The 26,630-nt window shown below is 34.2% G+C and overlaps 2 protein-coding genes across 2 annotated transcripts in view; one reads left to right on the forward strand and one right to left on the reverse strand.

Annotated features, from left to right (window-relative positions):
• The window catches only part of LOC145332436 (uncharacterized), a 37,883-nt gene extending 37,355 nt beyond the window's left edge, over nt 1-528 (forward strand). The window contains exon 25 of the mRNA XM_080177431.1: nt 407-528. The gene's annotated coding sequence lies outside the window, so the exon portion shown is untranslated. The remainder of the gene's footprint in view (nt 1-406) is intronic.
• A 2,839-nt stretch (nt 529-3,367) lies between these two features.
• Nucleotides 3,368-24,667, reverse strand: LOC145332820 (uncharacterized). The gene is made up of 21 exons (XM_080177889.1): nt 24,616-24,667; nt 23,267-23,321; nt 22,941-23,009; nt 22,058-22,126; nt 21,531-21,671; nt 15,259-15,366; nt 13,613-13,741; nt 12,218-12,268; nt 12,036-12,134; nt 11,784-11,882; nt 8,384-8,482; nt 7,915-8,007; nt 7,677-7,775; nt 7,359-7,484; nt 7,180-7,275; nt 6,945-7,043; nt 6,239-6,364; nt 6,003-6,101; nt 5,769-5,843; nt 5,238-5,284; nt 3,368-3,491 (listed from the first exon to the last, which is right to left on the reverse strand). Exons 1-20 carry the CDS (start codon nt 24,631-24,633, stop codon nt 5,256-5,258), a joined length of 1,779 nt encoding a protein of 592 aa, XP_080034015.1. The 5' UTR covers nt 24,634-24,667; the 3' UTR covers nt 3,368-3,491; nt 5,238-5,255.
• Between the last annotated feature and the right edge of the window lie 1,963 nt (nt 24,668-26,630).

Here is a 26,630-nt window from a genome sequence, read left to right on the forward strand (position 1 = left end):
GTATATGGTCCGATTTTCCAATTTTTTAAAGTTTTTAAGGATTTAAAAATTAAATTTTTTGTTGTTTTAAGAAAACAACCATGGCGGCCAGACTGCCTTATAACAGGTTTTTGGCTATTTTTATATGTTTTACATATTTCCCAAGATCTTTGTTTATTTTGATCCAATTTTCAAACTTTTATGAGATATCAGTATTAAAATAATTTTTCCCATTGTTATGAGCATCTTTAATATAATTTACTTTGACCATCGTCATCATACAAAATAAAACAAGGTTTCATATTTATTTTATCCAATAAATCTATTCTTGATTTTAGTAAAAACCCTTTTAAATCTACCTGTACGTATTCCCATCTACGATTTTTTGTGCTTCGCTACTTATGGATGTTGTCATCCTTGTTTTTAGTTCAGAATCACTTTGGATGATTGAATTCCTTTACCTACCTGCTTCGTTTTAATAACTGTGTTTTGTGTATATAATTGATTATTGACTGATCATGATTTTCAATTCATAAATTTTCAATATTTTCATTGTTTTTTTTTATATATAATTTTCTTATTATGTTTCTTTAAAAAGTGGCCCACACATATGTTAAAAAAACACATTTTCAAAATAATTTTGCAATATGCAAAATGATTTTTTGTTCCCTTTTCTGTGATGATTAAGTTTTGTGGGATGTTTTTCTTGTAATATAGACTAAATCCTTGGACAAATACTCTGAAAATATGTAATGTTTAATGATAGATATAGCTGTTTACAAAATCTTAATAGAAACAAAACTACTCTTTATGTTTAGAATTTGGAAAGCTACTCAATAATTAGAAATAGCCTTCATACTGTCTGTCAGCTAGGTGTAGTGGGGAATGTTATTTTTTCTGCTGCTATTCAAGACAAATTAAGATTTCTTATACTAGAATATATATACTTATTACATCGTCAAGAACAAAAATTTAAATATTACACCATATAAATAAAACCTATGTACAAAAGGTTTTGTAATTTTCTATTATAATCTTATTATAATTCCATGTCCATCCTATCTGATTAATCAAAAGTTACCTCCCTCAAACTATGAGAAGCTAAACAATAAAAAGTCCATTTCCATTAAAACCTTCTCTAGACCTTTGAATAGATTCACTGTAAAGTAGAACCATATCAGTTCTGCAGTTACCTAGTTCCTTGATACAGATATCCTATAACTTTTATATAAGAATACCCTTTTTTACAAGGAACAAGATTTAGCAGAAATAAGGATTTTAGGGATCTACCTGAACCATAACATTTAAATTAGTAAATACTGCTGCTTTATAACAAAATATATTTCAAAGAAAAATCTTCATTATTAATCTGTAATAGAAATCAACACATAAATAGAAAAAAAAGCTTTAAGAATTATAAAAAATAGTCAAATTGTTAAAATATATCATAACAAATAAAATTACAGCTAGTTCATACATCTTTACTCTATCAAAATCCAATGAAAAATGGTGAAACCAGCTGTGTAACAAGAGAGAGAAAGAATAGGGTAAGCAGCGGTAGATGAACATGGAATATCAATATGAATGTAGCCATGGTATTAAAGTTTTAACCTGCAGGATCAAACCTGGAGGAATTTGAAATTGACTTTAACACTTACAGGGTGGGGCAAATAAAACCGGACATATTTTAAACAGCCATAGCGCCAAAACTACTTGACCAATCATGATGTTTGACCCAACTATAAAAAGCTAAGGTAACAACCTTTTTGCCTATACAAATTGTTGGACGATGGAGGACGTGTACTCCAAGCTGTATACAAACATGTTGAACAAGGCAGATTTGAATTGTGCCCTTAGTTACCTTGGATTCCAGACTTTGGCCCACTAAATCTGATCTCAGTCCATCTGTAGGTAAGATGAACTTATGAAACTTGCTGGAGATACTGTTATATACATAATAAAGACACTAGAAAAGACTAGAGGTCTATGTAACAGCTAGCTTGGTCGTAATACTCAGACAAAGTGAATCGTGCCATTTGAGATGTCAAAAACGTCAAAAATCTTGAAAATTTCTCGGTTCTCGACTTGAGGGGCCAATATGGAACCCTGAAACTCGTTTTAGACCATGGGTTGCGCTGACAATTCTAGCTAATTCTTTGTGCCATTTTCAAAAATGTTAAAAACGTTGTTCTGGCTCTACTGTGGCCAAAATGAGAGACGCTGTGTCGAAGGGTAGCTTGAAAGATGGGTGAATTTGGATCCTGCAGTTACTCACGTTTCTAAGGAGATATTCCTCCCAGCAGCCCCGATCTTAATCCAATTGACTTTAGGGCCTGGGGCCCCTTGAAGCATACACCAATATACGCGCCCGCGCTGTAAAGATCTTCCCCATTGCCATTGTTGAGGAGAACTCTGCCAGCTAGGATATGGACATGCTGACAAGAGCCTGTGAGCAGTTCAGAGAGCGTGTAGATGCGGTGATTGAGTCTAGCGGCGATTTTATTGAATATTCTTATAGTCATGTACCTAATTTCCTTTCCAGTTTTTAAAATTTAATAAAATCTGGAAAATTTACGATTTTATTTTCATTTGTTCAAAAATTTCAATATATCCGGTTTTATTTGCCCAACCCTGTATATTTGGATGTACTACTATAGGATATTTTAGTATTTTGTTAACATAAAAGGCTTTGTTTAAGTCAACCCTGGATGACCCTGTCAGTTTTGCTGGCATCCTGTGCCCGCCAGTATAGAGATATTCAAAAAATTTCAACTCTCAGTTATGTGTCATACAAAAAGTTACTTAGTTTTAGTCCTCTATCTTTAACACACAGAAAATGAGATAGAATAAACATTAAGGCTTAAGTGCTTCATTGTGGAAAAATCACTACAATTGTCAACTCCCACAAATCGTAATTTGTAATTCTAAATGTATAGTATGCTTAAAAAGATATTGATATGTTACAAAATTTTACAAAATCTAGACTAGGTTTTAAAAAATTTCAAAGGGCTAATAAAGCTTAAGTCAAATTTGTTTCAATCCCTCTGTTTTAAGGTCCTATTTACTTGAATCTTACAACTGCTGTATTTTTCTTTGCATATATACTTTTTTTTATATAGTATAATAAAATAAAAACTTTGTTGCTGGCTGCAGTTTAGGATAAACTTTATTTATAATTCTCCCCCAATATTATTATAAGAAAACCTAACTTAAATTTTTTTTTGCATATTGCCCTATATCTTTGGTGATTTTGGTCCGATTTTCAAGGTTTTTGTGGAATATAATATCAAAATTAAATAAATAAAAACACTTCCAGACATAAATCAGGCAGACAAAGTAAAATAAAGTAAGTTGAAAAAACAAAATTCAAATCATATTAAACAATAAATATTTTGAGTATTTATTTATTGAAAACCATAATCAATAAAAAATCAATTATTTTCACAAAACACAGTTATTTTAAAATAAAAATAAAGCAGGTAGGTAAAGGAATTCAATCATCCAAAGTAATTCTGAAAAAAAATTAATATCATTCACACATTTTCACAAACTTTATTTTAATCTTTAAAGGAACCCTGCAAGAAATACCTCGCTTTAACTGCTTAAAGCCTGCCAATACCCAAAATTTGAAGCATCCAGCTTCAATAACAAAAAAGTTACAGATATTTTAAAAGGATTCTTTTAGTACAATGAAAATTTTAAAAGATTTTCATCGTACTAAAAGAAAATTTTAATATTAAATTACATCGTCTTGAAGCCAAATTAAAATCTTATCTTTGTCAGAAACTTAGACTGCCAGTAACTTATAATATTTTTACAATAAAAACAACCCTTTTTATAATCAAAATGTCTTTTAAAAAATCGTTTTAATTTGCGTTTGAAAGCGTAAAATCATAGCAGGAAAACTAATTTAAGTAATACAGATGTTGTTCAGGGGTTGTTCAGAAGACTTAGTGTAGACTCAGGCTTCTGATTGGCTGGACTTCTCACGATATAATTCAAATTAAACTGAATTTTTTTTAATGATTTTGACTAAAAAGAAGAGTGTTTTTATTGTAAAAATGTTATCAGTTACTGGTATCCTAAGTTTCTGCCAAAAATAAGCTTATAATTTTCTTTCTAGGCGACGTATTTTAATAATGAAATTCTATTATTAGCAATGAAAAACTTTCAAAATTTTCATTGTAGTAAAAATATGATTTTGAAATGTCTATAACTTTTTTGTTTTTGAAGCTGGAGGCTTCAAATTTTGGGTATTGGGTCTACTCGTGGCAGTCTTTCAGCAGTTAAAGCGGTATATTTATTGCATGGTTCCTTTAATGATTCACTTACAAGTCAAGTTTTAATTTAGTAGTAACATTTTACCACGTAGCTACTTAACTGTGTGACTCAGAAATAGTTTTTATAATTTAAAAAAATAGAGCTTATAGTGGTTTTAATGGCATGCATGACATTTTTTCTACTATTAACACAAGCTGCCCAATAATTTTAAAAAGGCATTTTTTGCACACCCTTTAGGAATTAAGATAAACAGAAGAAACATATATAATAGACTGGTAGCAAATTTATTAATATCATATATAGATAGAAAATAAAAAGTAGGTCATCAATCATCTGCCATAAACATGTTTTTTTGTTTTAGAGGCTGCTATTCAGCCAATTAATTCCATTTTCCCTGGGCTTGTAAATCAATATAAAAACTTTAGTTTTATTAAAGATTTTATTGGATAGACTGGTAGATAGTGAATATGTAACAAGAGAAGTAACAATATAAATAGATTTATTCAATTGTTTAGATAGATAGATGAACAAAATATTAAATAACCCATTCTTGACAAGCTCTTAAAGTTCAAAGTTTTGATTCACCACACCAGGGTTCAACAAAATAAATGTTTTCAATAATTTCTCAACAGAATTCAAAAAGTAAGGTGTCAAATTAAAGATCTTACTAATTTTGTTCATAATGGCAATTTTCTTTTTTTTTTGTTGCGTTTTAGTGTCTCAAAACCAACCTCATTTTAAAAAAAACTTAAGTTACTTCAAAAATAAGAGGTCTACAAAAAAACCAATTGCATATCTTAATTCTATGGATCATTTTACATCTACTACTTATAAAAAAATCACAAAAGTTAGGACAAGTTCTATAAACTACTTATTTATAAAATAATTTTCTTTAATAGAGGTGAGTTTTTAGGTAAAATTAATTTATTGCTACTTTCATGACAAAAAATTAAACTTACAACTATAAAATATTTTACCTTCCATCAATTTTAAAACTACTTAATATCAGATCCTCTCTTAGCTCCTAAAATATTAATTTGAATTAAATGTGTTTTAGAGAAAGGGATGTTAGTTTGACTGTATGTCCATAATGATCCTGCTTACTATTGTAAGTTCTTATTTACAGGAAAAAGTTGAAGAAGAATATTTGACATCTTCTAGATTTTAAAAATCCTTATTTGCTGACTAAATTTTTAATGTGAGGATGGGGAGTTTAACCATCTAGTTTTGTATTAATGTGATTGAATATAGTTCTTTGATATTGAAGCATTTCCTATACATTTTATATATTATTTATGTCCTACCTACAACGAAAGCAAAATTGAAAATAAGAACAATTATTATTATTGCAGTTATTGTGATCCTTTGGTACAAACATACACATAGATTACTTTAATGTAAGGATTTCAAATGCAATACAGAGTTATGTCTCTACAGGGTTAAAGATCACTGAAAGAGCTAGAGAAAATAAATTTAGTTTAAGTGTAGGAAATTAAGTAAAAGCTTACCATTTGCTCTCAGTAATTTTGTTATCTTAAATCCATGAAAACTGTTATATAGGGCTCCATCTAGTGCTGTTTTACCTAGATGCATAAATGTTTGGATTATTGCTAATTTGTTGATTTAATAATATTTGATTGTTTAGAGAACAGATAAATTTAGATAAACACATATGTATATAAATAAATATAGATGTATGAATGAATAGATAGATATAGTGACAATAATAGTGTATAGCTTACCCCTTTCATCCTTAGAGTTGACATCAGCTCCATGTTCTAAAAGAATCCTAACTGATTCTGTGTAACCCATCTGTGCTGCCTTCATAAGACTGGTCTCTCCTGATATAGACATATTGGATCTATAATATATAATTTATTGTTTAGAATACTGTTATAGGAATTATAATCACAGATAAATGTGTCAAGATATATAGATGGATGGATAGATATTGTAAAAATGATAGTATGAAGCTTACCCTGTTCATCCTTAGCATTGATATCAGCTCCATGTTCCAAAAGAATCTTCACTGTAGCTGCTTTAGCAAACTCTAACGCCTCATCATAAAATGAAAATCCTGCTGCCTTCATGAGGCTGGTCTCGCCTGATATAGATTTATTTGATTAATAATATATATGTTCAGGTTATATTCATTTACCCACAGAGAATCCTAACTATATCTGTGTAAACCTTCTGTGCTGCAAACATAAGACTGGTCAGTCCTATATATAAATATAATGACTTTAAAGCAGTGTTGCGGAGCTGGAGCTGCGAGCCGCCATATTTTGGTGGAGCCGGAGCCGGATCTGTTATTTTCATTAAAAACGGCTCTGGCTAAATAAAAATGATTTTTTTTTATCGGTCTATTTCTATTTAATAAATTGAAAAACTATTGTTACTTAACAAATAGACAATCATCTTTCTACTTTTATATAGCTTTAATCTAATCAAAGCAAAATATTTCATATTATTTATTTCATTTTCTCAATTCAATAATGAACAAAAATTTATATATTAATTTTAGGTAGGAGCCAGAGCCAGAACCGTGAGTTCCAGACCCGGCTCCGCGGAGCCGGAGCTGCATCAAAATTAAACAGCTCCTCAACGCTGCATTAAAGCATATTTTATTGTTTAAGGTGCATTTATATGAATTATATACACAGAGATAAATTTATGAAGCTTACCATTGTTATCCTTGGTGTTGATATCAGCTCCATGTTCTAAAAGAATCCTAACTATATCTGTTTTACCAGACTTTGCTGCATACATAAGACTGGATATTCCTAGATATACATATATTGAATTTATAATACATATTTTGTTCTTTAGAGTACAGTTATAGCAATCATATACACATAAATAAATGTATATGAATAGATGGATAAATAGACATTGTGACAATAATAGTATGAAGCTTACCCTGTTCATCCTTAGCATTGACGTTAGATCCATGTTCTAAAAGAATTCCAACTGTATCTGTGTTACCAAACTGTGCTGCCAGCAGACCGGTCTGTCCTAGATATAGACATATAGTGTTATACAAATTCATAGATATATATTATATATAGATTATGTGACTATAATAGTATGCAGCTTACCCCTTTCGTTTGTAGTGTTGACATCAGCTCCATGTTCTAAAAGAAACTTCACTGTAGCTGCTTTTTTTATTTTTGAATCCTCCCCTAAACTGGAAAAACCTGCTGCCTTCATAAGACTTGTATCTCCTGATATATATATATTAGATTTAAAGTATATTTTACTGTTAATAGTGTATTTATAGGGATTTAATACACAGAGAAAAATGTATACAGATATATATATAAATGGATGAATAAATAGTTATTGTGATGATACTAGTATGTACTAATGTAGCTTACAACTTTTATCCTTAGTGTTGATAATAGTATGTAGCTTACCTTGTTCATTCTTAGCCTTGATATTAGCTCCATATTCTAAAAGAATCCTAACTGATTCTATGTCACCCATCTGTGCTGCCGTCATAAGACTGGTTTCTCCTGATATAGACATATTGGATTTAGAATATATTTTATTGTTTAGAGTACAGTTATAGAAATTATATACACATATGTAAATGTTTATATTTATATAGATAGGTAAATATTATTGTGCAGACAATCATAGTATATAACTCACCATGATCATTCTTAGCATGGACATCAGCTCCATGTTCTAAAAGAATTCTAACTGCTTGACCAGACCCTGGTGCCCTTGTAAGACTGGTCTCTCCTAGATATAGACTATTAGACATATTGAATTTATAATACATATTTTGTTGTTTAGATTATATTCATAGATAAATGTATGGATTATACATATATCCTTATAATAAGTAAAAGAATGAATTTCTATGTGTACTTGCTAACCACTGAACCGATATGGTTGCACATTTCTGTATCTGTAGTAACAAACTGTGCTGCTAGCGTAAGACTGGTCCATCCTAGATATAGACATATTCTATCCTAAATGTATCTGTATCTGTTTAACCCACCTGTGATACATATATTAGACATATCATAGATGAAGATATAATGGCTTTAAAATAGATTTTATTGTTCAGAGTGAATTTATAGGAATCATAGATGCATAAATATATGAAGTTTACCATAATTATCCTTAGTGTTGACATCAGCTCCATGTTCTAAAAGAATCCTAACTGTATCTGGGGTTCCATTCTGTGCTGCCCGAATAAGACTGGTACTTCCTAGATATAGCCATATTGAATTAAAAATAGGAATTATATATACAGGGTGGGGCAAATAAGACCGGACAAACTTCATACGTCCATAGCGCCAAAACTACTCGACCAATCAGGACGTTTGACCCCACTATAAAAAGCTTAGGTAATTACCTTTTAGCAAAAAAAAATCTTTGGACAAAGATGGGCTTGTACTCCGAGCTGGCCGTGCTTATGTTCATCAAGGCAGATTCGAAATGCGCCGGTGGAATAATCTGAATCCTCGACTAGGGCCCACTAAATCGTATCTCAGCCCATCTGTAAATGAGGTAGAGTTATGCAACTTGCTGGGAATATTTTTAGATACATAAATAAGACACAAGAAAAGACTAGAGCTCTCTATCTAAGGTGGCTTGGCTGTAGTACTCCGGCAAAGTGAAACATGGCAGATTTTAAGATGTCAAAAATTGTGTGAAATCGTGAAAATTTCTCGGTTCTCGACATTAGAGACCCATATGGAACTTAGAAACTCATTTTAGACCCGGTTTTGAAAAATGGAAAAAAAAACTGTTTCCGGCTTCATAATTGCATCATTCTCAGTATGAATCCCTCCTCTACTACCCTGGCTTTCATTTCCCCCTGGAGCAGGCAGTTTAGCTTACTGCCGTTTGCCGGTATAGCTCAACAAAATTTGAAAATCATGAACATTCAAAATACCCCTTCTAACTTTTTTGTTTTTATAGTAAAGTTGCTGATTTTTTTCGTGAAATCTAATGTTTATTGACAAGTACATTTATTTGTGAATTCGTTTTATTCAAATTATTATTTTTTATATGATTTTTTTATCGTTTTTTTACGCCCTATTATGACCCAGTTCGGTTTGGCCATAAATACCCGACAGTTTTAAAACCCGGCTCAGTTTCGGTTTTTATTACCCAGTTTTAACTTTTCAACCAATAAGAATAACAGTTTACGTCATTAGTAAGGGTTTGAGCCACCCTAATAACCCTCGTAATCTCTATAGGTGTTACCAAATAGTTTTATGCACGTTTTCTGATATGTAACACCCAAATTTTATATGGTTCTTTTTTTGTAGTGTGTGTCTTTTAAAACTTCGAGCAACGGGTTTTTTTACCCGAAAACGGCGGCACCTATAGCCGAAACACTAAATTTGAAATAAATCGCTTTGTATATTACTTGTAGCTCTATAGATTACATGAGGTTGTGTAGTTTTCAATTACGGATCGTATCAAAGTTCTAAAAAGTGTTCATCTCACTTTGGGCGTTCAAAAATTACATTTCTTGATTTTTGGTCAAAATGCCTGGGGAAACCGCCCAAAACGGGTCATAATGCCTGGTTGGTATTTATGGCCAGGCCGAACCGTTTTTTTTGGAACTTTCCTGTGCACGCCACTAGAGCAAAGCAAACAAATTGGAATTCCGTTTTTACCATTATAAAGCTTCCCTGAGATTTTCAGCTCGATCGGCCCATAAAAGTGGCGCTCGGCACTAATGGGTTAATTTAATCTCAAAGATAGGGCAAAATGGGCTCTTGTCTCTTTATTAAATGGATTTTTTGCTAATTTCTACTATATCCAAGATTTGAAGAAATTTTTCCAGTGTATAAAGATAGATATGCAATTAATTGTCTTTTTCTTCGTCTATAGATAACACTAAACTTTTTGACATAGTTCTCAATTTTTCCTCACGGTTAAGCCTATGTTTAACATAATCCTTGCCTTTTACCAATGGATAGCTATTTAGAAGTTGATAAAATAAGCAATATTTTTCATTAAATATCAAATACAATAACATTGCTAAATACAGGTCTATTTATTAGTAACCAAGTAAATTCAGTTGGCCCATCTCTCACTCACTTTTGATTACAAAATTAGAAATAATAAGGGTGCAATATTCATTTATAAAAAGTCTGATTAAAGGTAATCTAAATATCCTAAGTGGACATAATAAAAAAGGATATTATCATTTTAAATAATCTCTGAGATTCAATCCTTTGTAGACAGTGAGGTACTTTCTTGTCAATAACACGAATTTAAAATAGATCTTTATTTCCTAATTACTATGTTATTAAAACATGAATTGGCAATTTTTTGCCATAAAATGAATTATTAACAGTTAGTAAATTGTTTCAACTATATATGACAAGTTAAATATCCCTAGATATACTATAATAAACAAAAACATTCAAATTTTCCTTGTTTTTCCATTTTTCCAAAAATGCCTCAAAATCAAGGCATGTTAAGATTTGATAATGAGATGAGAAATTTTTACATTCACACTCCCTTTAAAATATATCATTGTATTGATTCAGTTCTTATTTACAGAGAAAGTTAATAAAGAAAAAACAATATTTGACTTCTTCTAGGTTTTTAAAAACTTATTTTCTGACTAAATATATAATATGAGGATGGGGAGTTGAAGAACTAGTTTTCTATTAATCTAATTGAATAGAGTTTTTTAGTAACTCCAAATTTAAAACATTGTCTTTACATATATACACTATAATAGCAGCTATAACCCCTACGTGACCTCTATATGCTGCCTCCATAAGACTGGTCTCTCCCGATATATTAGATTAATAGTATTTTTTATTGTTTAGAGTGCATTTATAAGAATTAAATACACAGAGATCAATGTTTACTAGGGTGGATCGATTTTGGACATTTTTTTCTGAGGCCAAAGCAAGGATCTGCAAATTATTTGTATGAGTATAATACACCTATGGATGATTTAAAATTTATCCTAAGTCTTAAAACCGCTGACGACCAGACATTCAATTGTATAGCTATTTGTAAATGGGAGTCAAAACTATGGCTTCATGGTGCTCCCGGGAAAGGCATTGAGGAGTAGAATCAGAAACGTTTGACCGTTTCAAAAAATCTTGATCCTAGCCTGAGAAAATCTAAAAAACCTCTATATAATAGACAATTCTCAATAAACCTAAAAAAAATTGTGGTTTTTTAGTGATTTCTAAGGCAAGGAACGAGATATTTTGAAACAGACAAAAGTTCCTAAATCAGCTCCTCAAGGCCTTTCCAGGGAGCACCATGAAGCCATAGTTCTGATTCAAAAAAAAATTTGAATGTCGTCTTTGCATATTAATAAGTAATGAAATATATTTTTTAGTGGTTGCATTCTAAAACTCAATTTTTTAAAATTCTTTTTCGGTCAGAAATGTTTTTAAGGTTAATTTTATCTGTTGCATATCCCCTCATTGTCTAATTCCGATATGAACCGGCCCTAATGTTTACAGATATATAGATGGGAGGATAGATAGATATTGTGACAATAATAGTGTATAGCTCACCACTTTCATCCTTAGAGTTAACATCAGCTCCATGTTCTAAAAGAATCCTAACTGATTTTGTGTAACCCATCTCTGCTGCCTTCATAAGACTGGTCTCTCCTGATATAGACATATCGGATTTAAAATATATTTTATTGTTTAGAGATCAGTTATAGTAATCATATATACACATATGTAAATGTATATAAATATATACATATATGTAAATGGATTAGTATATAAAAAAAGTGACAACAATAGTATGTAACTTACCTAATTCATCCTTAGTGTTGACATCAGCTCCATGTTCTAAAATAATCTTCACTGTAGCTGCTTTATCAAACTCTGGTGCCTCCACATATAAACCTGACACTGTACATAATTTTTATTTAATTGATCTGTCCTTAATTTTTATTTATATTCAATTTTATTGTTTGTATATGAATATTTAATACCTGTATTAAAATACTGATAATAACCTGCTGCCAACAAAAGACTGGTTCTTCCTAAACATAAACATATTAAATTTACACAGAGATAAATCTAAGCCCAGTTCACAAAAGCAAAAGTTTAGATATTTGTATAGTTCAATGAGCAAAATAATGAAAATTCTCTATGCCATTCTGTAATTATTTAATGAACTTTAATTTACATTACACATTTCATTTTATTTTAATTTCAATTATTTTCTATTATAAATATAATTATTGTATAAACCCTCTTAAATTAGCAAAAGGCCAACCTATTTAATTACATAAAAACTAATTCCTAAGTCAGCTTCTCATAAAAAATTTGAAACTATAAACAATTAGTTCTAAATATTTTAAAGTAAAACTATATACAAATGAGAGTACAGGAATAAGATATTGCTATCAACAACAAAAAGAAAATGATTTGCCTAGTTTTTACTAAATATAGATTATATTTATCATTTAAAATCAAAGCTATCTTTTCAAGAATGTATTCATAAATTTGTCTGTAATTTATAAAGACTTGTTATTTGTGTATTAAATTCTTATTTATAAATGTTAGAAAATTTTTATTAAGCATAATAATGTATAAATAATTAAGATAATTAGGCCTTAAAACTAAACAATAAATTATTAGATAATAGTTATCAGTAAAAGCAAAGTAAGACATGTATACAGTCATAGAATAGCCAGAATTTGAAATAATTGACATAAATTTATTATTGTATAAACCCCTTTTATAAAAGGCAACTACAGAATAAGTATCATTCTAAATTTGTTGAAAAAAAATTTCTAATAAATTTAATAATATTTTTATTTTAATTTACCTTTTTATTTCATAAAGGGCTAAATTAGGAAATCTTTTTTACAATTTAAAAAAAATTCTAACTTTGTTATTGGTTAATACTAAATACTTTAAAATTTTTACACTAATTTACAGATATATCCTACATCTTTATTTTTTAAAAAGAGCTAATTTTTAAAATGCTCTGTAGTCAAAAATTTTACCAGAAAAGAAAAGACACATAAAAATGTAACCAATGACTAAAAAATTCAAATTTAAAATCCTAATAAAAATTAATGTGGGTTATAAATCTTATTTTTAACTCTGCAGTATAATTCTATAGGTGTCAGAATATTTTTTTGATAACTCTTTTAAAAATTATCAAAAATAGTTTAAATGACAATGTGGGTTAAACAAACCCTACTCATATTCCATAAAAATTAAAAAATAATTTATACAGCCTTTTATCAGATCTTGATTGATGGACAAAACATACACTGTTATATAAGCATTGATTTTTGTTGAAAAAAGAAATGATTATCATTTACTGCAGTAAATAGTATTTTATATATTGCAATAAATAGTTTTTTACTAACCTCCTTGATCCATAGCATTGATATCTGCTCCATATTGTAGTAGAAGTTTGATTAATTCATTATTTCCTGCTGCAATTGCACACATAAGACTAGTTTTGTTCACTTTTCCATCATCAGAAATATCAATTTCTAAAAAAAAATATTTCTATGAACACATTTTTACATCAAATGAAAATTTAAAGTCGACAAGTTTTATTTAAGGGTAAATATTAAATCAAAATTGCTTTTTCATGTATGATGTTAAACTGTTTTTAACCTATTTTTAAAACGTATATAAAAAATATACTATGACACCAGTAAAATGAGACTGCAGAGCCTAAATTTGAATTAAGTCTCCAATAAACTTTTTTTGGGGGATTTAAATATTAATTTTTACTGTTGCTGTGATCATTTTGACCGAAGCAAAAGGTCTTTTTTTATTTTGGTAAAATTCGTAGCTTTTAGAGTGTTTTGCTTCATAAATATTGTATTCTGGTATAGAGTAAAATAAGGCCTTATGATTTTACTATAAAAATTCACTAAAAAGTTAATTCTTTATAATATATCAACGAATTAACATGAACATGTTTGTGTTCTCTCACTTATTTTAAAAACATAAAAAATGGCTGTAAAGGGTTAAATGACAACAAATGTTTATGCAATACAACAAATTTATTTTTGTCACATATACAAATGTGTTATAAAATAAGATTATTTAAACTTATCTTTTAAAATAATTTTAAAAAGTATGTATCTTTCATGTGTATGGTTTTCATTCTTTTCATTTTAATTAAATAAAAAATATTTAACTACATTGGAAACACGTCACTTTGTGAAAACACTCTTTTTTTGAATTGTAAAGAATTATATAAAACAAGACTTTTTATTGGTTAGATTTCAGAATTATTTGTTTTATTGTAAATGTTAGATTTTTCAATGAAATTAATTGTTTTGGAAAAAAAAATTATTTCTAATGAACAGAGTAATGTTTTTTTATTGTATCAATATAAAGTGAATTATATAAAAATGTTCTGTAAGCCACAATATTACCCGAAGTAAAAAAAGAGCTTTTGCTTCGGTCAAAATGATTACAGCAACACTAAAAATTAATTTTTAAATCCCCAAAAAAAAGTTTATTGGGGACTTAATTCAAATTTGGGCTCTGCAGTCTGATTCTATAGGTGTCCTAGTATATTTTTGACCCCCCATTCAAAAATAGGTTAAAAACAGTTTAAAACGGCAAAAATTAGAGCAATTTGGGAGGAAGATGGTTCAACTAAAATAATTCTTTGTGATTATATTTTGTTTTAACAGAAAATATTTGTTAATTAAAAATAAATTATCTTAGAATTATAACTATGCATACATTTTATTTTAAAATATGCACATTGCCAGAATATTTTGAGTATCCATTCAAGTATGATCAATATAAACTACCATTTATCAATGAGGCTATAGCACTTACACATCCAGCTTATTTATAGTGGATGTACTTTGGCAAAATGTTTTCTGATTTTTTTATGCTGTAATTCACATTTTGGTTTTATTGCAGAAACAGGAATAGTTTATTAAAATTTGCTTCAGGCTTGTGTTAACTATTGACTTTTAATTGCTTGCTAAACATGCTAAGCTTGATAATGATAGAGCAGAAAATAAGCTGAATTTACCATGTCCAAAATATCTTTCTTCTATATTGGCACCAGCATCCAGTAACTCTTTTACAAGTCCAGTTGATATATTTCCATTATCTCCAAAACAAGCAGCTTGTATTATTTCTGAACAAGTATATATATATTTAAGTGTCCCAGATTAGAAAAAATTGGTAAAATTTTGGCCCTTAGCCAAAATATGGTTGATTTATGCAAGAAATGATTCTGAAGGCCTTTTCTGGGAGCACCATGAAGCCATATATATATATATATACAGGGTGGACCGAAATAAACTGCATTTTCCGAGTTTAGGAAACAACTAGTAGGAGAATGAAAAAAATAATTATATGCCTGTATCATAGACGTCCAAGGGGGGGGGGGGAACCGAATTACCCCCCACCTTAAAAAATGTTTACCCCCCCCAAAAAAATTAAAAGCTTGGGCGCCCCTGGCACGTATTCTCTATTTTTTAATATCTCTTGAAAAAACAGTGCATTTTAGAGCCCAAAGAATTGAAAAGGTGCATGTAATACTTTATTATTGTAGAATTTATGATTTAATGTTGAAACAAAATCTCTTTTGACTTGAAAACAACACTATAGTGTGGTAGTTGGCATACAGACAGGCCTTTTCCAGAGTATACTATGCTCTGTGTTTACCAAATAACACCCAGACTTTAATCCCCGGCTTATCACAATTCTAGCCAGCCCATTTTTGGCCATTGTTTGATCATCAGAGACAGTGGTCAACTTATCCACCGCTGATAACGGGAGGGGCGCTGCCCCTCCCCTCTTCATGCTCCAGCAACCTACCCTTTTCCGGGGGACGTCTACCTTACCCCCCTACGGGAGCCTACCCCTCTACTATTCACCTGGATGGGGCTTCCCCCCATCTTCTCCACACCCCTTCTCTACCTAACCCATTTGTAATCTGTTTTGTATATAAGCTATTAAATTGTTGTATGTGTATTCAGTTCAAATATATCTTTCAAACAGTATCTACTTGTAGTACTTTATTGATAGAATCCTTAAGGCTAGGGGCTCTTTTGAATCGAACTCGCTCAGTAGGGTTGAACTGCTTCACCCCTACCACAATTTGGTGTCAGCGTGTTTCAATTGAGCCCCGCTAAAATAGCCGATTCTATCTCTGGCCGAGAGATTGGACCCTTTTGCAAGTAAGGGGACAGTCAACTGACAACCTTAGAAGCACTCCTGGCCGAGAGATTGGACCCTTTGGCAAGTAAGGGGACAGTCAATTGACACCCAACAAGACTTCAAGAAGCCAACTGACAAGAGAGACGGCCTTTTTAGGCAATTTTTCTATCATTTTGAACGCACCACACGGCACCCTTAGTGACCGTCCAAGCCGCTTTGCGGATTCATCCTGCACTTGCTGAACGCCTTAGCGTCTAGGCCAGCAAAGGTAGGATCTTACAGTGGGGCACTTCCGCAAATTTTGCGGGTTTGGATAAGTGTCTGACAACCTGATTCTAGGGCTCAAAGGACCAAAGGTCTAGACACAACTGTAGCTGAAAGCCTCGTCCCCGAGCAGTTACACTAGCTGACACTCCTAAAAGCTTGGAGAATGCTAGCAAAGTTGTAGTCGCCTCCTGCGAGTATCAATGGACTAAAGGTCCAGACGCAGCTTTAGCTGAAAGCCTCGTTCCCGAGCAGTTACACTAGCCGACACTCCTAAAAGCAGGTAGAATGCTAGCATAGTTGCAGTCGCCTCCTGTGAGAAACAACCTAGAGGGGAGTCTTGAATAGAAATGACCACATTTGCCGCAATGTTTTGCAATTACGCTTAGGAAGGAGCATATGAACGCATTGTCAGAAGTGTGGGGCACCCTTTGCGGGGTGTAACAACTGTGCTTAGGAAGGAGCAGAAGTATTGCATCACAGGGGTGTCCATCATTTGCCGCACTGTTGGGTAGTCACGATTGGGGTGATACCGCAGTGTTGGAAGTGTTGTCCACGTACTTTTCCGCAATTACTGGGGAATTGTACACCACTTAGTACAGCATTTGCCACACCGCTGGGTAGCTGCAATAGGGGCACTACTGCGGTGATTGGAAGTGTTAGCCCATACGGTTAGAGCCTGTCAAGTTGTGGCCTGATGCCCCCGGTACCACGCTCAGCCAGCGGAGTCCAGCCACCCCCGGAACCAAACCCGTTGAGTCGCGGTCAGCTAAGTCCGGGACCAGGCCCGTCAAGTCGCGGCCTGATGCCCCCGGTGCCGCGCTCGGCCAGCGGAGTCCAGCCATCCCCGGAACCGAGCCTGTCAGGTCGCGGCCGGCTAACTCCAAGACCGAGCCCGTCAAGCCGCAGCCGGTCCCCGCCAAGTCCGAGTCCGTCAAGTCGCGGCCGGACGCCCCTGGTGCCGGGCCCGTCAAGTCGCGGACGGCCACCACCGAGCCCAAGCCTGTCAAGTCATGGCCAGACGTTCCCGGTGCAACCGTGTCCTTTCACTCGGACCCGCAACTACCTGGTCACCTGGCCCAGCCTATCGCCTGCCTTGGACAAACGAGACGTCCCACCGTGCAGCAAGAAGTCAGGGATGGCCAGCTTGGGACCCTCAACCACCTGGCATTAATGACCACCGCCTGGCTGCCAGTCATCGTATTGTTAATGTTGAGTGGTTGTACCTGGCTCTTACCCCTACATCTCTCGATGTTCTTACAAATGTTCACCTGGATTGGAAAGTCAGCGACTGAGTACAGCAGCGTGGGTGAGTCCAGGCATCCAGCCCGTTGCCATATCTGGCGCCATCACAGAAACCCAGAAGATCCCCTGACCAAGGCTCAGGGGGTGCAAACCCATGCCAGAGAATTGGTTGCCTACGAGAGAGGTACCAGACCCCCAGGACGGGCCAGAGGCCACCAGAGTTTAATCACCAGGCCAGTTCCGAGCAGCTGCCAGCCACTGCAGCATCTCAACCTGCCCTGACCCAGTGCCACCAAGGGACAAGCCCCCCAATGGGAGATGTGATGAGAGGAGAGGTGACCCCTGTCACCACCAAGGAGAGGAGAGGGGCAACAACTGTTGCTGCCACGGAGAGATTAGACCTACCATACAAGCCAAGAGGAGGAGTGACCACCATCGCCCCCAGGAAACCAGCCAATGGGGATCTGCCAGAAGTTGGAGACCCTGCTTGGACGCTGGGGCCCCAGCCAGATAAACAGAAAGAGACTTTAGCTGAGGCCACCACCCCCAGCTGTGGACTGGGTCAGAGGTGCAAGGGGATAGCAGAACACCACTCCCCAAGAGGCCTAGAGGCCCCTGTGAGACGATCAGCCCCCTGCCTCTGCACCCAGTAGCAACCAACCTGCCTGTTTCTGGGAAGGGTTCACCAACTCTACCCTCAACTGCCAACGAGTGGTCACCTCTAGCCAGACACCCCTGTCCAAGGCCAGACAAGAAGAACTTGCCAGCCAGGGGAGACCTTCCAAAACCTACGCCTCCAGCTGATGATGTGTGGGACCCAGGAATACCGACATCAGCCACCTCCAGCAAACTTGAAGAAGCCGCCGCCGTCGCCTGGGGAGAGAGAGGAGATGCACCCAGTAACAAGCCCAATGGTCAAAGACCTTGTCCTAGCCCAGATGGAAACAGAGTGCCAGGTCACCTCCCAGCTAGGGGAGAGATCTCAGGATGTGGTACCTTTAGTCCCCTCGCAGCAGGGACTTGGGAGCTGCCTGCCCAGCTAGACCCCCGCCGGACCTTCAGACCGGCGCCAACCTCTGACACAGAGAACTGACCTACCCCTACACTGAAGATCTGACTGCCAGTCTCCTACCTGCCCCCGTCCAAGACAACCCTAGGGGAGACAAGGTGGCTGCCAAACTGCCACCACCACCTGCCAGCGTTGTCCGAGACCCTAGAAGCCGGATACTCCTGGACCAGTCCAATGGTGGAACGGTTGCAGCAACCCTACCAGCTAGCAGTCAACCTGGAACCATTGGCCAACTGCCCCTGTACCAACCAGCCGAAGTCACTGTCCTGCCACCGCCAGCTGTGGACAGGAGTCTGACTAGCAACCCAACAGAAGGAGGAGAGCAGTCTGAACCTGCGCCTGCGCCGCCAGCTGGCGCCATATGTAATCCAACGGACGAACTAGAGTTGGAGATACCTGAGAACCGGACCAACCACCCTGGAGGAGAAGAAGAGAACCTGACCAGCCAACCTGCAGAACTGGGAACAGCCCCTCTGGCGCTACCCACCGACGCGATATGGAACCCAGATGCCGACATGGAGCCTCTGCCAGCCAGCAGCGAGCCCCCAGGATGAGAAGCTGCCACTGAAATGGAAGTTGCGGCCCCCGAAGATGAAGCCGAAGCGATGTGCCCCCTCCAGATAACAGCCATACCCATCAGAGTTGGGGCCAAGGCCCCCAGTAATCTGGACAAGGCAGGCGCCCCCATGGAGCTCTACGCGCCTACTACCATCGCCGTTCCCCCTCTAGGGGCCTCCAGAGTGAGCTTGGGCCTCCAGGTCAAATTGCCGGCTGAGACAGAGATAGTTCTCCAGACGAGGCCAAATTTCCAGCGCTGAGGCTTGACGGTCACCAACCCCCAGCTACGTGCTAACCAAGAATTGACCATGCTGATCACCAACCACAGCCAGACCGAGCAACAAGTATCCCGAGGGGCCTGTGTGGCCCGAGCTGTCCTACACCGTGCTGTGCCCCAGGGAGAGTCTGCCGCCCACCATGGTTCAAGGCCTGATGTCCCGATGGTCCCGCAGCCCATGAAGGGGAGGTTGTGGTAGTCGGCATACAGACAGGCCTTTTCCAGAGTATACTATGCTCCTTGTTTACCAAATAACACCCAGACTTTAATCCCCGGCTTATCACAATTCTAGCCAGCCCATTCTTGGCCATTGTTTGATCATCAGAGACAGCGGTCAACTTATCCACCGCTGATAACGGGAGGGGCGCTGCCCCTCCATTCTTCATGCTCCAGCAACCTACCCTTTTCCGGGGGACATCTACCTTACCCCCCTACGGGAGCCTACCCCTCTACTATTCACCTGGATGGGGCTTCCCCCCATCTCCTCCACACCCCTTCTCTACCTAACCCATTTGTAATCTGTTTTGTATATAAGCTATTAAATTGTTGTATGTGTATTTAGTTCAAATATATCTTTCAAACAGTAACTACTTGTAGTACTTTATTGATAGAATCCTTAAGGCTAGGGGCTCTTTTGAATCAAACTCGCTCAGTAGGGTTGAACTGCTTCACCCCTACCACAATAGCATGGACAACAAAATAGGAATTACATTAAAAATTTAATTTAAAATGCTTTTTTTAAAAACAAAAATAAATTTTCTTTCTACTTGAATTTTTATTCTTAGTATAAAACATTCTCATGTTCTTTTCTCACATTTCCCCCTCTAACTTCTTAATCTCTTGTTTTGATTGACATATGATAATAGATTAATCCGTAAAACTCAGGTAATTTAAGAAAACGCATTTTTAACAACAATTTCAAACCAAGATAACTTGCTTATTTTTTAAGATATTGAAATGAAATAAAAAATGACTTGTTTTATTTATAAATGCGCACAGTATTAATAGAGAATTTTTACTAGAAATGACTTTGCCACAGAGAAATAGAAAAAAAAACAAAATTCTGAAGAACCTTTAAAGCCCTTTGCATTGAGCCAAAAAAGAAAATACGTAAATACTTTACTATTGTACTTTTTAACCAATATGTTGCAAAATAAATAAGTTAATTGAATCTAATGTTATCATAGATTTAGGATCAGGCATTTTACCCAACATGTACCTATTAGTACAGCTGTATTTTTAGAGATATCAAAAATGCCTGAAGTATATCGGATGTACATTTTTACAGAGAATATGGACCCATAATTATTTTTTTCGTTCTCCTTCTAGTTGATTCCCAAAACAGGAAAACACAGGTTTTTTTTTGTCTATCCTGTATATATATTATGTGAAACCTTATTAGTACCACAGCTAAATTTTTCTGTCCTATTTTACATCACCTATTTTACTTTACTAGGTTTTTTATTGTTAGTGACATTTTTATTGAAAAATAGCAATTCCATGGTTGTAAAATTTATTTCAATCTTCTTAAATTTTAAAGTCTGTCTTTATATCTCTTTAAATTTAAGGGGGGGGGGGATTTGGGTTGAATGAAAACTACAGATTATATGACATAGAACGATAATAGATGGGTTGGCACTTCTCATCATTTCTTAGAAGAAAGGAAAAAATATATTGAAATAAATATATACTTTAGAATTACAAAAATGGAAATATAACTCACCAGGTTGATCCTCATCATCTAAACCATGTTGATCCTCATAATCTAAACCATGTTGATCCTCATAATCTAAACCATGTTGATCCTCATAATCTAAACCAGGTTGATCCTCTTGATCTAATCCCATATTCTCATTCTCATATTCTAAATTTAGTAATGCATGTAAGTATTTTTTCAAAAATTATCTATGTAAAACAAGTAGCATATAAGCTCTCAACCATAGAATTAAGAAAACAGACAAGAATTCAGAAGAACAAGTAAACATATTTGACAGACAGTTGAACACAAAGACTTGTGGGAAGTTTTATAATGAATTACTCTGTTTTTAAGTCTGTCTTTAAATATATTAGATATGATGGAGGTGGGGGGATGGGTGCCTTAGTTTATGAGATATCATGGAGATGGGGGTATGGGTGCTTTACGGCTGAAAACTACAGATTGGTTGACACTTTTCATCATTTCTTGGGGCAAAGAGAAGATATATTGAAATAAATATAACTTTAAATTGCAAAAATGGAAATATAACTCACCAGGTTTACTTGAGATTATACTCTCATAATCTAATATTGTATTCTCTTCTTTTTCATGATATTCTGATTCTAAATAAATGACATTATAAATGACAATTAGAGAATGTCTGGTTATATTATTTCTTTTATTAGTTCTAAGCAAGTATAAAAAAGGGAAGACCCACAAAAAAGTATTTTTTAGGGTTTACAGCCTTTATTTCTTAATGTATCATCAAAAGAAGCACATGTCCTTGTTCTCTATGCCTTTTCACACAAGAATATACAAAAATTTTAATTTACCTACAATAACAACGGAGATTTTTAGAGATAAGGGGTTAAAAAAAGTGACTGAGCAAAGTGCAATCAGGCAAGATTGTTTTAGATAAAAAACCAAATGAATAATTATGAATGTAGCAAGAAAATTGTTTTTGTTTCATAATTTTGACTCAAAAAAGATATAAAGAAAAGAATATTTCAACAAAAGGATTTTTTTATTTCTAAAAGCATAGTTAACCAATTTCTAAATGATTGACATGTCAAAAAGTGGGCAGGGTAACTTTCAAGATTAATTCTTTTGATTGATAAGGGTAAGTAAATAGCCTTGAATTTGCAAAATCTAATCCCATATTCTCATATTCTGAATTTAGTAACACATATCATTTTAAAAAAATAGATATCTACTTAAAACAAGTAGCATATAAGCTCTTAATCATAGAATTAAGAAAATCAGACAAGAATTTAGAAGAACAAGTAAATATAACTAAAAGACAGTTGCACACAAAGAGTTGTGGGAAGTGAAGGTGTAGCAGGACAGACTAAATAGCTGTGCTTCTCTCCAACTTTTGGTGTCAGATTCCTAAATCTTTATAATGAATAACTTTAATATAAACTAATTTTAACTCACCAGGTGTACTTGACATTATATTCTCATAATCTAATGTCATATTCTCTTCTTTTCCATGATATTCTGATTCTAAATAAATGACTATATTAATGACAATTAGATAATGTCTGTTTAGAATATGATATATGATTACCTGCCAATATCACTAAACTTAATTTAACTACATAATTGTTTGTTTCCCTCAAATGCCTAGGTATTATAGAAACTCATATTTTAAAAAAATGTATTGTAATAAGGGCTACACTAAGCTCTTTGAGAGAAGCCACAAGTTATTATTAGCCTGCCGAGTTAGGGCATATTCTGCAATATCTAATAAAAAATCTTACCATCATAATAAGATGGATATAATAAGCTGTTTCCAACATACAACATCAAGCAAACCTAAATTTAGTACAAATTTGTTTTTGGATCTTTTAGTATTTGTATTTTATCACCACTTGAACAATAAAATACCCCTCCTGTTGTCTACATTAGACGCTTATAAAGCACAGCCCCCCCCTGCCTTTTTGTTTTTGGTTTATTTACTAATAAGTCATTAGATAAATGATACATTATTTTTTTAAATCACTTTATTATATGTATATAATAGGATTAACAGCTTCACCCATAGCATCTAGAAGCTCTGTTTACGATAGGATAGGGAGATAGCAGAAAAATGGCCTAAAACCATCCAAAGGCTTAAATCTAAAGATTCTTTGAAATGTATTACTTTATGTGTTAGAACAGGATATGGGAGGGTTGTTAAATATATCAAGGTCAAGGTTGACACAACAATGCAATGATTACAAACTTGTGTTGATATAACAACAACACAATAGTTTGACTGCAGGTGTAACAGTTATTTTCATTAAGGCTTCGAAACCAACTCATATCCGGTGGATTTGAACCGCTTCTCAGACATACAGAAAAATCATGTATAGCATCGAATTACAGAAAATTTTCCACGAATATTGAAATAAAAATCATGAAATTAATACTTATTTTAGTACCCTCTGGTCAACAAAACTGGTTTGTTATATTATAATTTTTATTTTAATTACCATAGACAGTTTTGAACAGATATGTAAAAATGATAGGATTAAATCCAGTTTAATTTGCCTCAAGGGTCAGAAAGGGTCAGGCCAAACAAAACAAGGTTTAATTTCATGATCTTAAATTGAGGTTTTTTTCTTATACAAAATTTTTCCTTATACTAAAGTAACAGGATGTCTTTTTGTCTATTTGTCTGTGTGTCTGTGTGATTATAACCGCTGAACCTATTTGGTTCTCCTTAACAGGGTAGCTTCTCATTGGTACCAGGAAGGTTTACAACTATTTTGGAGGAGGGTACCAACACCCTCCCAAGAGAATCGCCCCTAGAAAAAATTACCCCCCTCCAAAAAAAAAAAAAAAAAAAAAAATAGTGTAGCCGCTTGTATATATATATATTTTCAAAGCTAGATATGTACATATATAAACTTTTCATTATCACTGCATTGATATAATGATATACTAGCCTCTAACATAAAGTATTAAGGGTTATTGTCTAGATCAAAATATCTAAAAAAAATTCTAGTTTGAATGGGTTGTATTTTTATGTAAAGTTTTATAAATATATTGGGTTGGTTTTAGGCTATTTTTCTGACCTTCCACACTCTTTACTACAGACTAGAGTCGAAGCAACTAGTATACTTACAAAGCTAAGTGTTTTCATGGTCACAGACGCAAAAGAACTGAACTTGAATCTCAATACTTTCACTTTTTCTATTTTTTTTTTTTGTAATTCACCAAGTTAAGCAAAAATGTGATTCACCAAAATTTCAACCTTTTTTGTTGTTCCGTGTTGTTTTATACTTTTTATTGTACTAGCAGCTTCGCCCCTAGCCTCTAGGGGCTTCGCCCTATGAAGAAATGGGAAGTCAACCCTCCTTAATAGAAATATTCAAAAAAAATATTCTTTGTTTAATTACTCTGTGGTAAAATTAAACCCAGCTTGTGCATTTTATGCACAAAAATTTTAATTTGTACAAATTAAACCCAGGTTGTTTGCCGTATACACAAAAATTTCAATTCGTAAAAATTAAACCTAGGTTGTTCACATACACTAAAATTAAAATAAAAAAAAGATTAAATTTTTTTTTGGGGGGGGGGATTCGTGGGGGCTTCGCCCCATGTTGCAGTGAGGTTCCCCCACCTCAATTACTGGTTTTTGTTTACAAAAATTTTAAAAAATTAAAAATTTTGGAAGTGGGGATTTTTATTTTTGGGGGGGTTGGGGTGTCCCACCCCCCAAGAAAAGAGCTTAAATTGATTTTTGATTGGATGGTTCCCCTACTATATCATTGTCCAAACTAACACTTATTGTCTTATCACTTGAGATCACTGATTATTTACATAATTTAGATTTTTATTTTTAATAGTAGCAAAGCTACTCTATAATTTGAAATGTCCATCCGTCTGTCTGTCTGTTTGTTAAGAGAGACAAAGTGAGGGAAATGTGATTTTTTTCGAATCCTATGACAGAGCTAGAAGACTGAAACTTGTTGACAACATTCCCATTACTAAGTAGCTTTCTACCAAATTAAATTCTTAAATTTTTGTGGGTAAGTTTATGTCCATTAAGATCTTTAGAACGGCTACACTAACCATTACACAATTTTGTCCAATGAAGCAGTAGCGTGTGAAGCACTTTGTCTAGGGGGGGGGGGCATTTTGAACATTTTGCAAAATTTTACCCCCACCCCCTAAAGCAAAGTGCCCCTAGAGGGCACTTTGCTTTAGGGGGGGGGGGCATTTTTATTATATACCTATTTTAAACAAGGGCGTTCTAAGGGGGTGGGAATACTTGATTATGGGTCTTCTAATCCCTATCCTTTCTACCCAATCCCTTCCCCAATCCCTTCCCCCATCCCTTCCTCCCATCCCTTCCCCCCACCCCTTTTCCCCCATTTATATCCCCCATCCCTCTAGCTAAAAGGCATCTTGCAAAAAAAAAGAATAATTACCAATCCCCCCCCCCCCCATTCACATGGAATTAAAACCTTTTAACACCACCTTCAAGCTAAAATCAATAAAAGACAACAAGAGTTGTGTTATTTCATAAAGTCAGGAATATAGAGTGTTGTGAACTTTAATTAGGGTTTTTAATGTAAATAAACATAAATTGGCGCCAAAGCGGGCACATTTTTTTTCACTTAATATAACTTTTTGTTTAAATATTGAAGTTTACAAATGTTTATTATAGAAATAACAACAAAATATAAAATTTGATAAAAAGTAAATATCATTTAAAAGGCCGCAAAGTGAAAATTATTTTTTAAATATGCAGGGATGGAGTGGACATTGTTATTTTACTAGTCTCCAAAGTTTCATAAATACATATTCTAATATGTTGGCTCAACAACTTTATGGACTTGATTGAATTTTGATTGGTTGGTTAATTAAGTTGAGTTTCCATACGTTCCATCCACAAATTTTAATCTATATAAGGATTAATTTTGTGTGTCATCATTGGGGAGGTACATCTTTTAATCGTCCAATGTATTTTCCCTATAGATCCAAGCAAATATGTATTTTCTTGATGGTAAAATTTATATTTTAACTAGAATGTCAACATCCATAAGTTGCAAAGCACAAAAAAATCGTATATCATTATTTTTGATTTATTTGAGAATTCTAAATAAGCACAAAACCCTATTTTATTTTATATGA

The sequence above is a fragment of the Acartia tonsa genome, chromosome 11 (assembly GCF_053477335.1).
Source record: "Acartia tonsa isolate MP-2025a chromosome 11, ASM5347733v1, whole genome shotgun sequence".
In the NCBI taxonomy this organism is placed as follows: domain Eukaryota; kingdom Metazoa; phylum Arthropoda; class Copepoda; order Calanoida; family Acartiidae; genus Acartia; species Acartia tonsa.

Bases quoted from the DNA above. Each gene is read 5' to 3' on its own strand.
- LOC145332820 (XM_080177889.1), bottom strand. The intron at 12,135-12,217 runs GTATTAAATATT...AATTATGTACAG, and splicing joins TTATCAGTATTTTAATACAG to TGTCAGGTTTATATGTGGAG. The intron at 7,044-7,179 runs GTAAGCTTCATA...ATGTATATCTAG, and splicing joins CAATGCTAAGGATGAACAGG to GAATATCCAGTCTTATGTAT.